Source organism: Corvus moneduloides, chromosome 14 (genome assembly GCF_009650955.1).
Source record: "Corvus moneduloides isolate bCorMon1 chromosome 14, bCorMon1.pri, whole genome shotgun sequence".
Taxonomy (NCBI): domain Eukaryota; kingdom Metazoa; phylum Chordata; class Aves; order Passeriformes; family Corvidae; genus Corvus; species Corvus moneduloides.
In genome coordinates, this window is record NC_045489.1 from 17,387,912 (window position 1) to 17,400,105 (window position 12,194).

Below are 12,194 nucleotides of genomic sequence, written 5' to 3' on the forward strand. Positions count from 1 at the left end.
CCAGAATTCCCCTCCCTAGACCTCGGGACCTCTTAGTTCAGCTCTGGGATAGCTCCGAGTGTAGTTCTAGTAGGAAGAGAGACTCTGTAAAATTACATCTTGTTGTTCCATATTTATTCTCCCTCAGTGGTTTCCATGTCAAACTTGCTCAGTTTACCAGTCAAAACAAGATATTTCTACCTGCCAGCTCTGCCAGCTCAGCCTGGGCTCTGCAAATCAAGCTGTGCTCTCTGTGCCCTGGACATCATCACTCGCCAAAAAGGAATCTCAAATCAGGGCTGAGCGGGATGGGATGTTGATTATGCACAAATATAATTTGTTCTCGGGTGGTATTAGGGGCTCTGTGCGACAGAGAGCAGCAAGGCTCCTGTGCTGTGCAAATATTGACTAACAAATCTTCCCCACCACCTGGGGGAGGATGGGCCACCACTGGGGCCATTGTACACCTCGGGGACACCAAGAGGGGGCATTTTTTTGGGAGTGATGGCAAAAACCCACAGCATGGCACTGGGAAGCTCTGCTTCCTGCTATTCTCTTTACTTGTGAGAACAGACCTAAGCACCTTCAGAGCTCTGGTCCATTGCTTGGTCACCAAGGTGTGCCCTTTCCTGCAATGTGGTGTCCTGTGGAATCCCCACAGGGAACAGGCAGGTGAGCCCACTTGTTGGCGTGGAGAAATGCCGTAGTATAGACATAGGAAAGGCTCTTAATTAATGGGCGTTAATCTTGGCCACAAATAGCTCCCCTTCTGATGGGTGAAGCAGAAGGACTTTCCTCAACACCCTCTCCCAGAACACCTGAAATTTTGTGACTTTGATCATTGGCAGAATGTTTAAAGAACCCCTTTATGTATGTGGCAGAAAATATATTTACTGTGTGTGATCATGTCATAGAGCAGGAAAACCAGGAAGGGTGCCCGGCTATTGCACTGCTTTCAGCTTTACTCTTGTGCTCCTCTAGTGAATCCCCCACGGGTTGTCAGCAGGAAGGGACACCAGAGCCTTCCCTGTCCCCACGTGAGGCTCCACTCTGAGCCTGCAGAGCCATTTCAGCCACTAAAAGCCACGGTGGGCTTTTATCTGTGGCACAGCCCAAGAGCAGTGGAAGATGTAGGGTGACTGCCTTGGTTCCTGTGACACTTGGTCACCCCGTGCTCGCCTTCGGGACAGTCAGCTGAGCTGGGAGAGCACCAAAGTGTCCCTTCCTCTTCCACAGCTCTGTGCTGCAGAGCCAGGATGGGTTTTTCTGGCCAGCAGATCTTTCCAAGCACATCCCCTCAGCTACCTGGAGTACTTCTTACTCTTCTCTTGCTCACAGTGAGACAATTCACACCTCTTGAGACCACAGCAGGTGACATCTCCAGGCTGGGGGAGCCTTGTGCCATGGGAAAAGCCACGCCCAAGGGCTGCACTGGGCAGTTCAATGGGTGATGCATAAAAAGGGGCTGCCCATGGCAGTGGCAAAGCTCTGGGTGAAACATCAGAAGCTGTCAGGCCGGGAGAGGAGGCCACCCAGGTCACAGATGTCACCTGGAGAAGGAAAATCCCACTCTCCTGGCCCCTGGGGAAGGATCTCAGCTTGGCAGGAAATTTTTGGAAGTGAGGGAGAGGGAAGGCTATGAGCTGAATTTTTCCTCTTATCCTCCTTTCACAGCAAAAATAGAACATTTATCACAAGTTCCCCTACATGTTTTTCTTCCCTATTGCACACTAGCTCCTTGCTAGTATTTGACGCTCCAGAAAAAAAGGAATTGATGAGTACTCAAGTTAATAATGTGTGCTTATTGTGTTGATGAATTGCTGGAGATGAATATATATGTAAAAGCTCTGCAAGATTCGCTCATCCATGCATCCTGAGTGAAAGCAATTATTTTGGTGAGCAAATGGGACTCTAGTTTTATGTTTTAATAAAGAGGTTCTGGGGTAAAAGGCAACTTTTGTCCCAGATATTATTGCAGATCAACTCTTGCTGAAATAATGGAAACACCAGCACAGGGGGCAATCTTTCCAAAGCGGGTATCTTAGAATTATTTTTCCTACTAAACTCTTGCAATTCTTGGTCACCACTGAATTTCATAAGACCTTCCCTGTCTTCAGACAGTGGAGAAAGGGCAGGACCACCTGAACAAAGCCCATCCAAGAGCCTCAGAAACGAAGAGATGGAAAGTTATCATCCCATGGATAACATTTGGAAAGAGGGAGGCTTGTTTTTGTGTGTGTGCTTTGTTTCTCGTGATTCCTAACCAGAGAAGAATTTACTGTGAATGTAATGATATTTTCAGGCCTGATTCACTCCATTTTTTCAATACTTGCCCTGCAAATTGTCCTGACTGCCCCTGAGTGTAAACCTTGGGCATTGTGCAAGTTTAGCCTGTCCCAACCTGGCCATCGTGTTCCTTTTGTTTTTTCCCCACATGCTGGGCATGTCCAGCTGGATTCAATCCAGGAGTTCCATGCTGTGGTATCCTTTAAAGACAACAGTCTGTAAACAGTGATGAGGAAGTGTGACTAACCCATAAAAAAAATTTGAAAACAGGGAAGAAAAAAAGAGAAAACACCTTGTTGTTGTCACTTTGATAAAAATGACAAGTCCAGGTATTTCGTTGTTGTTACAAACACTTCCAAGACAGAGAAATGGATTTGATGTGAACAGAGCAGCTTGTGTTAACCCATTTGAATTAATTTGGCTCAGCTCATTTGCAGCTAAGGGGATTAGATGGCTCAGGATTTGGTAAGGTGTGAGAGTGTTTTCCCAGACAGGTCACTCCCCATAGTCCAGGCCAGGTCTGCAGTTGCTTTGCGGGAGAATATTTCTGGTGCACATCAGAGAGAGGCTCCTCCATGGAGAAAACATTTATTGCCAGAAAAGCCCCAGCACTGAAAAGCTGGGTCAGCACCTTCATGCCCTGAGTGGGCAGGTGAGAAGTGAGACATTCCAGTGGGCAGCTCGGGAGGAACTTCCCCAGCTGCCAGCAGGGAAAACTGCTGAATGACCTCACCTGTGGGCCATTGTGGCCATCCCACCTCAGGGGGTGGAGTGAGGGATTGCATTATAAAGAGTGTTTTTGAGGCTGTGATGAGTCCTGGGGGTTGGTCTGCTCTGAGCTGGGGAAGCTGCCTGTGGTGAGTGCGTTCTAGTACATGGTTAAATACCCTGCTTCCTTTTGCACCCAGGGGTTCCTCCACCTGTGGAGGGAGGTGGTGGCTGCATCCTGTGGGATGTGATGGGATGGGTGTCCCACATATAGCAGCACCACCCCTGCCCGTGGGGGTGGTTTGGCTGTGAAGAGGAGGGTGGTGCTGTGGTTTCCCAGGTATTCTGCTGCACTCCTACCTCCTGGCTCTGCAAGGAGCGTCATGGTGCTGGGGGAGGGATTCCAGCGCTTTGGATTCAGCCTTAATCCTGCTTAGAAACCGGTGTGCCTCTGTTGGCCTTGTAGCACCAGAACTGGTACAGAAATTGAATGTTTTGCATTGTAAAGAGTGTTTTTGAGGCTGTGATGAGTCCTGGGGGTTGGTCTGCTCTGAGCTGAGGGTGGGAAAGCTGCCTGTGGTGAGTGTGTTCTGGTACATGGTTAAATACCCTGCTTCCTTTTGCACCCAGGGGTTCCAAGTATTTTGTGTCTGTGTGCAATCCTTTCTGAAGATCTGCCCCCTTCCAAAGCAGGGTGGCAGGCAGTGAGCTGGGAAAGGAGGAGCAGCAGGGTGCCAAAGGCTTCCGAGCCTGCCCCAGCTGGAGGAGCAGAGGCTCTGGCAGAGCCCTGGCTGGCTCTAGCCAGGGGCAAACACCAGCTCTGAGGGGCTGAGTGAAAGCAAAAGGACTGGACTGTTCCTGAGTCCACCACAGCTTCCCAGGCAGGCAGAGCTGTGCCCCAGGGCTGCACTGGCAGAGCCCCTGGGGAGATGTAGTTGCCTGCCAGGATCCTGACAGAGGTAGGAGGGAAGTCTTCTCAGGTGGAGAGGTGTGGGGGTGGCTGATCAGCGTGGGCACAATGCTTCACGCTGCTGCTGGGGAGAAGAAGCCTGGCTTGTGTTGCTTTGCTGTCAGTCTACGACAGGCACTTGTTTGGCAAGCCCTGCTGTCCTCCTGCTACTACTCTTGGTGGAGGAGAGCTGGAGGGACCTGGGATGCTCAGTGCCTCTGCTTTCCTGGGGTTTGCTCAGTGTAAACACGGGGAAATGTGGTATTTCACAATGCCAGCCCTGCAGAGGGGGATGGAATAGGGGAAAACACCAAGTGTGTGCCCTGCAGAGCCTCGGAGCTGCTCTGTGTGGGTGTCCCTGGGAGGGCAGGGCAGGTGACCCTTCCTCCAGGAGGCTGGAGCACTGCCTTCATCTCCCAAGGATCTGGTCTGGAGCCACCTTCTGCGATGTCCCTGCTCCAACAAAGAATCCCAGGGCAGTGACATCCCTGCAAAGCAAGCTGGCTGTTGTCTCAGCTGGGCACTGCCAGCTCTAAGGGATGGATGGGAGCTGGCACTCCCATCTCTCGGTGAAGTTGGTCTTAAAGGGTTGATTGCTTGGACCCACTGGTCAGTGCCAAGCTGATGATGGTCAGTTCTGGTGAGGTGATGGAGTTGTGTGGCTGTAAATGAGAGCTTGGGAACTTGTTTTCCTCTTGCTTTGCTTTAACCTTACCAAGCGTGCATCACCTGGGCAAGAGATCCACAAGCAGAAGCCCTTGCAAGACTGTCTTCATCACTGAGGATGAAATAGCTTTAAAATCCATCTCCTGAATGTTGACCTAGGCCTCTTCCAAGAACAGATGAGGTTCTGAGTAGCCAGTAACTTTTTTTTTTTAATGCTGAAAGCCCTGTGTGTGTGTACAGGTGCTCTGCTGGACTGGGTCCACTGGCAGTCCAGATGCTGTCAGGCTTGGTGTCTACTCTCTCGTTCCATTTTTAAGCCTGTACATTTGAGACCTTGTTTTTATTCAGCTTGGCTAGCTGTCTACTGACATCTTTTAAAATCAACCTTGATTTAGCTTCCTCTGTAATCCTTCAATCCCTCTGGGACAACCTTTACACTGTTTTTGCAGCCAACTGATTGTTCTCTCTCACTTCCAAATTTCCATGGGATATTTGCAAGATCCCACTCTAATACCTACTAATCCATTAAAAATACCCATGAGATAGATTAGGTAATCCACTGTGCCTCACAGGTTGTGTTCCTTAATTCTCTGCCTCCCCTGGAACAGTCACAGAACGGGTGCTACATCTGCCCTGGGAAAGCACTGTTCCTCCAGAAGGATCCCTCAGCACTGGCTCAGGAGCAGGCACAGTTTGCTCGAGAAAATGTTCTGTGACTGTTCAGGTCCATGGGGAGAGCTTCATGTGACAACAGGCTGGGACTGTGGCTGCTGTTATCCAGGTTAACCTGTGTGTTTGCACAGAGCATCCCAGGGAGCAGTGCTGGCAGGAACAGAGGTCAGCTCTGCCTGCTCTGCAAGTGCTGTGGCTCCTGGCTCCTTGCTGAACAGGAGCCTCACTGTTTGCTTGCACCATGTTCACGTTTGGATATTCCAAAAGTCTGCTCAAGAGCTGTGCTCTGCTTGTACCCTCCCTTAGATGTTCCATCCTGCCTGTGTCCTGTCTGTGATATCACCGTCCTGGTGAGAGCTTGCTCCCACTTGGCATTTTCCTTGGGAAGTCCCAAGTATTGCCCTTTCTTAAATGAAGATTGCAAGTTCAGTCGTCTGACTGGATGAGGTGACAATGCCAGGATGCCAGGAGAGGAGAATGGCACAGGCTGGAAATCCTCATTATCCTCCTTGCACAAGGTGGTGCTGTGCCTGGTGTGGTGTAGATGGGTGGAAACCATACCAGGGTTAGGCAAAATCTCTTTCTGTGCATGGACTCAGTGGTGTAGAAAGAGCCAGGCACTGCCTAAAGGAGTGTGGGAAAATGTTGGAAACCTGTCATACCCAAGAAACCGTTTTCTGCCAGACCTACTTGGAGAGCAGCTGCAATCTCCATGGGAACTAGTGGTGGTAGATATCCTTCCTGCCCCTGCAGAACCATGAATCCTTGGGGAAGGAGCAGGCATTGGCATCCCCAGACACCCTGGAGGCCAGGGGCCCATCTTTTAGCTCCACAACCCCACTGAGAGATTCCTCAGCAGTGGCAAGTCCCTCATAAACCCTGTCCCCCCCCCCAGACAAATGCCAGATTTGCTGACTTGCCTTGAGACCATCTCTCCTTTTGGTGATGCGTAACAGTGCCCAGAAGTGTAAAGCCATGGTGTGCTTTGCCCTTTTAAATCCAAGGGATTCCATGGGGTGACCTGCTGGGAGCAGAGGGAGAGCTTCAGTATCAGCCTCTGAACTTGTTTGATGTTTCTGGCTGTTGTGCTGAGCCTGGCAAAAGAAATGCACAACATTGGCTGTGGGTGGGGGAGGCATTGTGGAAATAGGAGTGAAAAAAAAAACCAAAACCATGTGGGAAAAGGATTGGAAAGTGTTAAATGGATGTTTAAACCTAGATTTTATGGGAAAAGTTTAAGTAGGTTCTTAAGGGACCCTGCTGAACTTGGTGCTTCGAGATGTCACTGCAAATCAGAGATGCTGGATGAAAGCTGTTCCCAGAACATTTTTGCTTTCATGATACATGGTCAACTTTTCTTGTTCCTCAAGCAATGTTAACACTAAACTGAGTTTGTGCTTGATGCTGTACATAAGTTAAAATAAAAGGAAAGGAACAGGGAAATCAGTGTTGGGAAACTTTTTTGTGATTTGGCTTGTGTAGCCTGCTGGGATGGCATCTTTTAGACATCCTCTCACTGCTGTAGCAGAGCCTGGATCCTGAGATCTGTAAGCACAGCTATTATGCACACAGCAATTTGTGAGCTCCTCTTGCAATCTTCCTGTGTGCTGAAAAGCCAGGAGCATTTCCATTCTGCCTGCACTGGAGTGTAGTAAATTTGAATGTCCTGACAGCAGACTGGCCTCTGAGTTATCTTTTGGGTGGTTTCAAAAAAACCATGGCACAGGACTAATTAGTCCATCAGCCGAAAATGATTCAAGGCTATCTGTTTTGGGAGGGCCAGAGGGAGATTTATGCAGAGGATGAATGTTTTCATCCAGACAGCAGCTTCTCAAGCCCAGCACTGGATGTGCCTCCTTCTGCACCTCCAATTACCTGGGAGCTCTTGGCTCCTCACTAACCACGTCTGTCAGGCCTTGTGTAACCAACTCGTGGCCGCACGTAGCCGTGATGTGGGCCCTGGCTCTGAGCTGTAAACACAAAGCCAGGCTGCCCCGAGGTTCAGTGCTGGCAACAAAGCAGAGGCAGCGGCCTGGGTGAGCCATCTTCCACAGAAGGAGCGGGTAGATGCTGAACACTTTGGCCTTGTTCAGGAGCCTGGAGTGGAGGCTGAAGGGAAAAGTCCTGGCAGTGGAACGACAGGCTGTGTGCTGGTTGTGCCTGTGGCGACACTGAGAGTGTCCCAGTGCTGATCCTGTTGGGTGGGGAGTCATTGAAAATGCAAGAGGGGTCTCATGGTCCTTTATCAGCAAACCTGGCCCTTTCCATGCCTGCCTTTATCACCCTGTGTGTGCAGAAACACTTCTACCAGACAGGGCAGGGCAACCTTGCCTGGGACTGGCTGTTTTGGGGCTGGACTTCAGCTTCGGGAGGGCTGGGATTGAGGAGTAGGGTTTTGCATAGATGGATTCTCATGCCTATGGGTATTTACCATTGCAGGGTAAGGCACAGACCTGTTCTATATGTAGGTTTAGTAACTGAAGCCTCTAATTTTCTCTGGTTGGCTTTGTTTACTCAGCAGAAGACCTAAAAGCAGCTTTCCTGCTGCTGCAGGGATCTCGGAGACTGGTGATGCCACAGGCAGGGTGCAAGCTGAGGAACGCTGAGGCTCATGCACAAAGCTGTCTTGAATAATTTCTCCTCTTGTCCAGAAGAGTCAGGGCTGTGCTCCCTCCTCCTGCACATGTGATGCACTCGAATGGCAGGAGCTCAGCTGCCCCTTTGCCATCTCTAACCTCCTACACAGAGTGAGCAGCTCCCAGGATGGCTGCAGTGGGTTTGGACATGTTTCAGGAGGATTCTGTATAGGGGAGGTTGCTTTTTCTTTCGTCCGTATGAGTGTGTCATTGCTTCAGTGGCTGGTTTGTGGATACCAGGCTTGAAAATAGAGATGTAGACAAATTGGAGAAGGGCCAGAGGAGAGCAGCACTAATTGTCAGAGCTCTAGAAAACATAACCTCTGAGGAGAGGTTGGAGAAATCAGGTGCATTTAATCTAGACAAGGCAGTATTGGTGGGGGAGGGAGGGGGATGTAATGGATTCTCAGAATATAAAAGCTGTTGTTAAGGAAGGATGATTGATTTATTCTTTCACTGTTGTGGAGGGGGGGAATGACGAGACTAAACTACATTTAAACTGCAGAGAAGATTTGGTTTGGGTATCTAGGAAAAGCCTTCCCTCTGTTCAGGGAAGCTGTGAAATTTCTGACACCCTGTTAATGCCTTTGTTCCTGTAGTTCAGACTAAAGGGTAACTTTAAGGCTGATCCCTGTCCCTCAGCAGCTGCAAACCTTGGCTCTGCCAGCAGTGCCAAGTCCACGTGGTCAGGAATGCAGGAACCAGGAACCTTGAAGCCCTGGCTGTAGTTCGTGAAAATGATGTGGCTTCAGTGGATCATAAATGGAGCTCTGTTCACCTGCCCACTGGTTTGGACTCTTTTTGGCTGTGTCTGTGTTGCAGTTGGAGATCTGAAGGCACAGGAACCCAAGCTTGCTCTAGTGGTAACTTTCTTGGGTAGAGTGAAGAGGGGAAAACTTGGCCCTTAGCTCAGGGCAGTTGCCTGAGTAACCATCCCCCTGCTTCACTGAATTCTGTGCTATTGCCTTCAGTGAGCTCTGCAGGCTCAGAACCAGGCTGAGTTCTGGGAGAGATGTCCCAGTCCAGGCTGCCATCACCTCTGGCTGGAGTACAGGCACACACAGGCTCAGAAACCCAACCTTTCCTCTACACTTGCGCCATCTGAGTTATTTCTGTAGCAACGTGACTCCAGGTGCTGGGGTTTTATGCATTATGAAATAAAATGGGAAAGTAATAACTGGTTTCTGGGAAAATATTGCAGATTAGCACAACTTGTTCTCTAGCTTGACTGTGTTTATATTTGACAAGTATCACTTGCAGAAAAACTCTTTTTTATAACTCTTTTGTCTGCTTCCCTTCCAACTTCCTGAATGCATCATTCACAGGCGTCAAACTACTTTCAGAACAAAATGTTGGTGAACTCTCCAGTGGTGGTGAGAAACAGGGATGTGTGAGGGTGCCATTCACTGGTAAAAGTGGCAGAATTTCTCACACTCCCTCACTTGTGATCTTGCCTACAAATCTTTTCCAAGAAGAAGCTTTTTCTTTAAGGGGAGAAAGTCTAGTTCTTTGTACCCATTGGCAAGGCACAGCTAAAAGCACAGGCCTTTAATACTAGCTTTGCTTCTTTTGCCCTGTCTCGGATCCACAAACTCAGAGTTCTGTCTCTTCTGGACAAACTTACAGATGACATTATCCCATATTTGAAATACCCTACTTTTGCATCCCTCTTGCCTGGAGCTATTAACATTGGCAGAATTGATGTCCTTTGTTTATTTTTCTGTACTACTTAAAGTCTGCATGTTGGGCACCAGCTGGCCTGGTTTTCCATTGGGCTGCACCGAGAGTCAGGACATATTTTTGTGTTGTCTGCGTGCACGCTCCTGAACCCCTGTCCTGGGCAGACTGGGAGCCAGCCCTCACAGCAGGGCTGGAGAAGGTGAAATGGCTTCAAGATAAGAGCAGGTTAAAGGCAGGACTTGCCTGCCTTCATCTTTCATTTTCTGTAGGACAATCACACACGTAGGGTTGCACACCCCAGGGCTTGCAGGTGGGCGGTGGAGCCTCCCAAATTCTGTGAGAGATGGGGCGTGGAGGAGTGGCAGTGCCAAGAGGAGCCCTGCTGACTCTGCAGGGAGCTGGGGGCAGCATGGCTGATCCCTCCACCCCAGAGCTGCTCCTGGAGCCGGGAGTGGGGAGGTCTGGAGCTCATCCATGGCTCTGACACTGAGTCACTACATGACCTGGGGCGCTGGGATACCGTGGTGATGAACACAGCACAAATGTCTGGACGGATAGAATGGATTGGATGGGCTCTGGGTTTGACAAATATTCGTGTATCCCCACTGTCAGTGCTCCCCTGCTCTAAACCACCCAGCCTGCTGCTTTCGGTGGGGGACAGAACTGTGCTGGGGAAGGAGGGGATGCACAGCCACAGTGACACCAGCACCGGTGGGGACAGGCTGGAAGCCAAGCAGGCAGTGGGGCACTCTTGGAAGCAGCAGCACTGCATGGCAGGAAGGCTCTGGAGTGGGAATCTGGCTTCTCCCAGGCTCTGCTGCAGCCCTGTGCATGGCCCTGGCTCTCCTCCTGTAACTAATTAGCCTGCAAGATCCTCAGGGCAGCGCCGGCTTCCTCCTCCTGCTACAGCTTCTATCACAAGGCCCTGATTTCAGGGGAAAAAAAGACAGACTATCAAAGTGAGACTTCCTTAAAAGCTTTGCTGTGCCTCTGTCAGCCTCTGGCACAAAGGGGGCTGCAGGAGAATCGTCTCTCCCTGGTGTGACTGTTGGTTATTTTCCCACCTGGCTCCCTTGTGAAGGATGAAGGTACAAGCATAGCAAAGACGTGTCTGGGAGTGTGTCTGTGGGGGGATCTTCAGAGGCTCCATGAGGTCTCCTGAGCACCCCTGCCTCGGGCACCCTGTCAGAGAGCCCGGGGTGCTGGAGCCTGCACTGCCTCTTTAAGGAGATTTGCATAGCAGGGCCTAATTACAGTTGTTGATTCTGATGTTTTCAGTGTTGTTCATATTCCATTAAAGGATAATGCCGCTTAATTTGCAGCGGAGGGTCTCGGTGAACAGCACACCCAATCACAAGGCGCCCCTAATGACACTACTTCCCTACTTCTAGTAACACATAATTAAAAAATCACTTCATTTCCAGTTGTGTGGTTCTCCCCTCTCCCCCAATCTTCTAATTACTTTCTAAGCCATTTCATGATTATCTGTAAATATTTCAGCACTTAGATCTGTTAATGAGTACAGGGAAGAGTTAATACCTTGAGTGGCACAACTGCTTGCCTTTCCCTTTCTAGTGATGCATTGCAAGGGGTTGATTTTCCACCTTGCCTGTGTGAGGAAAGGGGCTTTTCTTGGGGTGGGTTTGGGTTTGTGCTCTGCCTTTGGGGCTGTGGGCCTGAACAGGGGAGGGGTAACATGCAAAAAGCCCATCTCCAGCTACAGGAGGGTTTTTGCTGGGTTTGCCAGTGGATGTGTATCTTGCTGTAAATTGTTCTAGGTAGCCTAAGCTCCACTGAAAGGACGGTCCCGTTCTCTAATCTGAGCTCTGCTCTGAAAAGCCACTGTACAAATGCTGCTTTTTCCCTTCATAGATCTGTTTCCTGTACTTGTCTGGTGTCTTGGGTATTAAAACTCACTTGGCATTTTCAGACTGAGTGCTCAGAGCTGACAGAGTGCTGGAGGAGTGAGCTGGAGCATCTTTCCTGCCCGTGGCTTGCATGGGCTTGGGTGCTGTGTACTTTGTGTGGTCAATCAGGACCACCTCATGCAAGCCCACTGGGAGCCTGCTGATGCTCTCTGAAGGCATTATTTGGAATAATCAGAGATAATTGTGTTACTAGGGGGTAATTAACTTCCAGGAATTAAAAAAAAAAATGAAGCTTAGGCTGCACTACTCCTTGGGGTGAGTCTGGGAGTCAGAGAAATCTCATCACGTGAGCACACTCAACTCCGTGATAGTCAGGGAATGTGGGGCTGCTTAAAATCAAATCCATGCACTTCTAGGCAATTCTTGTATTGCAGACAAGAGAGGAGGCCTTGAATATGGTCCTAACCCAGCCTGTTTGTGTTTCAGGTAACCCTGTCACAGTGGGAATGAGCATCCACATCTCCAGCATTGACCAGATCTCTGAAGTCAACATGGTAAGTTTGGAAAGAAAGAGGGAAAAGAAAAAGAAAGAAAGAGGAAAAAAAGCCTGATAAACTGTCATTCCATTTTCTGGTTGAGATTTACTTCCAAGGCAATGGCTCCTTGGAGGCATCTGGATCTCTACTGGCACCTCTGGAACCTGTGGCATCTCATCCAGAGTAGATTCTCACCCCTTCTGTGCTGGTTGCA

General features: G+C 49.6%; 1 protein-coding gene across 2 annotated transcripts in view; it reads left to right on the plus strand.

Annotated features, from left to right (window-relative positions):
* The window catches only part of LOC116451009 (gamma-aminobutyric acid receptor subunit beta-4), a 70,809-nt gene that overhangs the window by 13,640 nt on the left and 44,975 nt on the right, over positions 1 to 12,194 (plus strand). For both annotated transcript variants that reach the window (XM_032124100.1, XM_032124101.1), the window contains exon 3: positions 11,931 to 11,998. In XM_032124100.1, the coding sequence (XP_031979991.1) occupies positions 11,931 to 11,998 (68 nt within the window). The remainder of the gene's footprint in view (positions 1 to 11,930; positions 11,999 to 12,194) is intronic.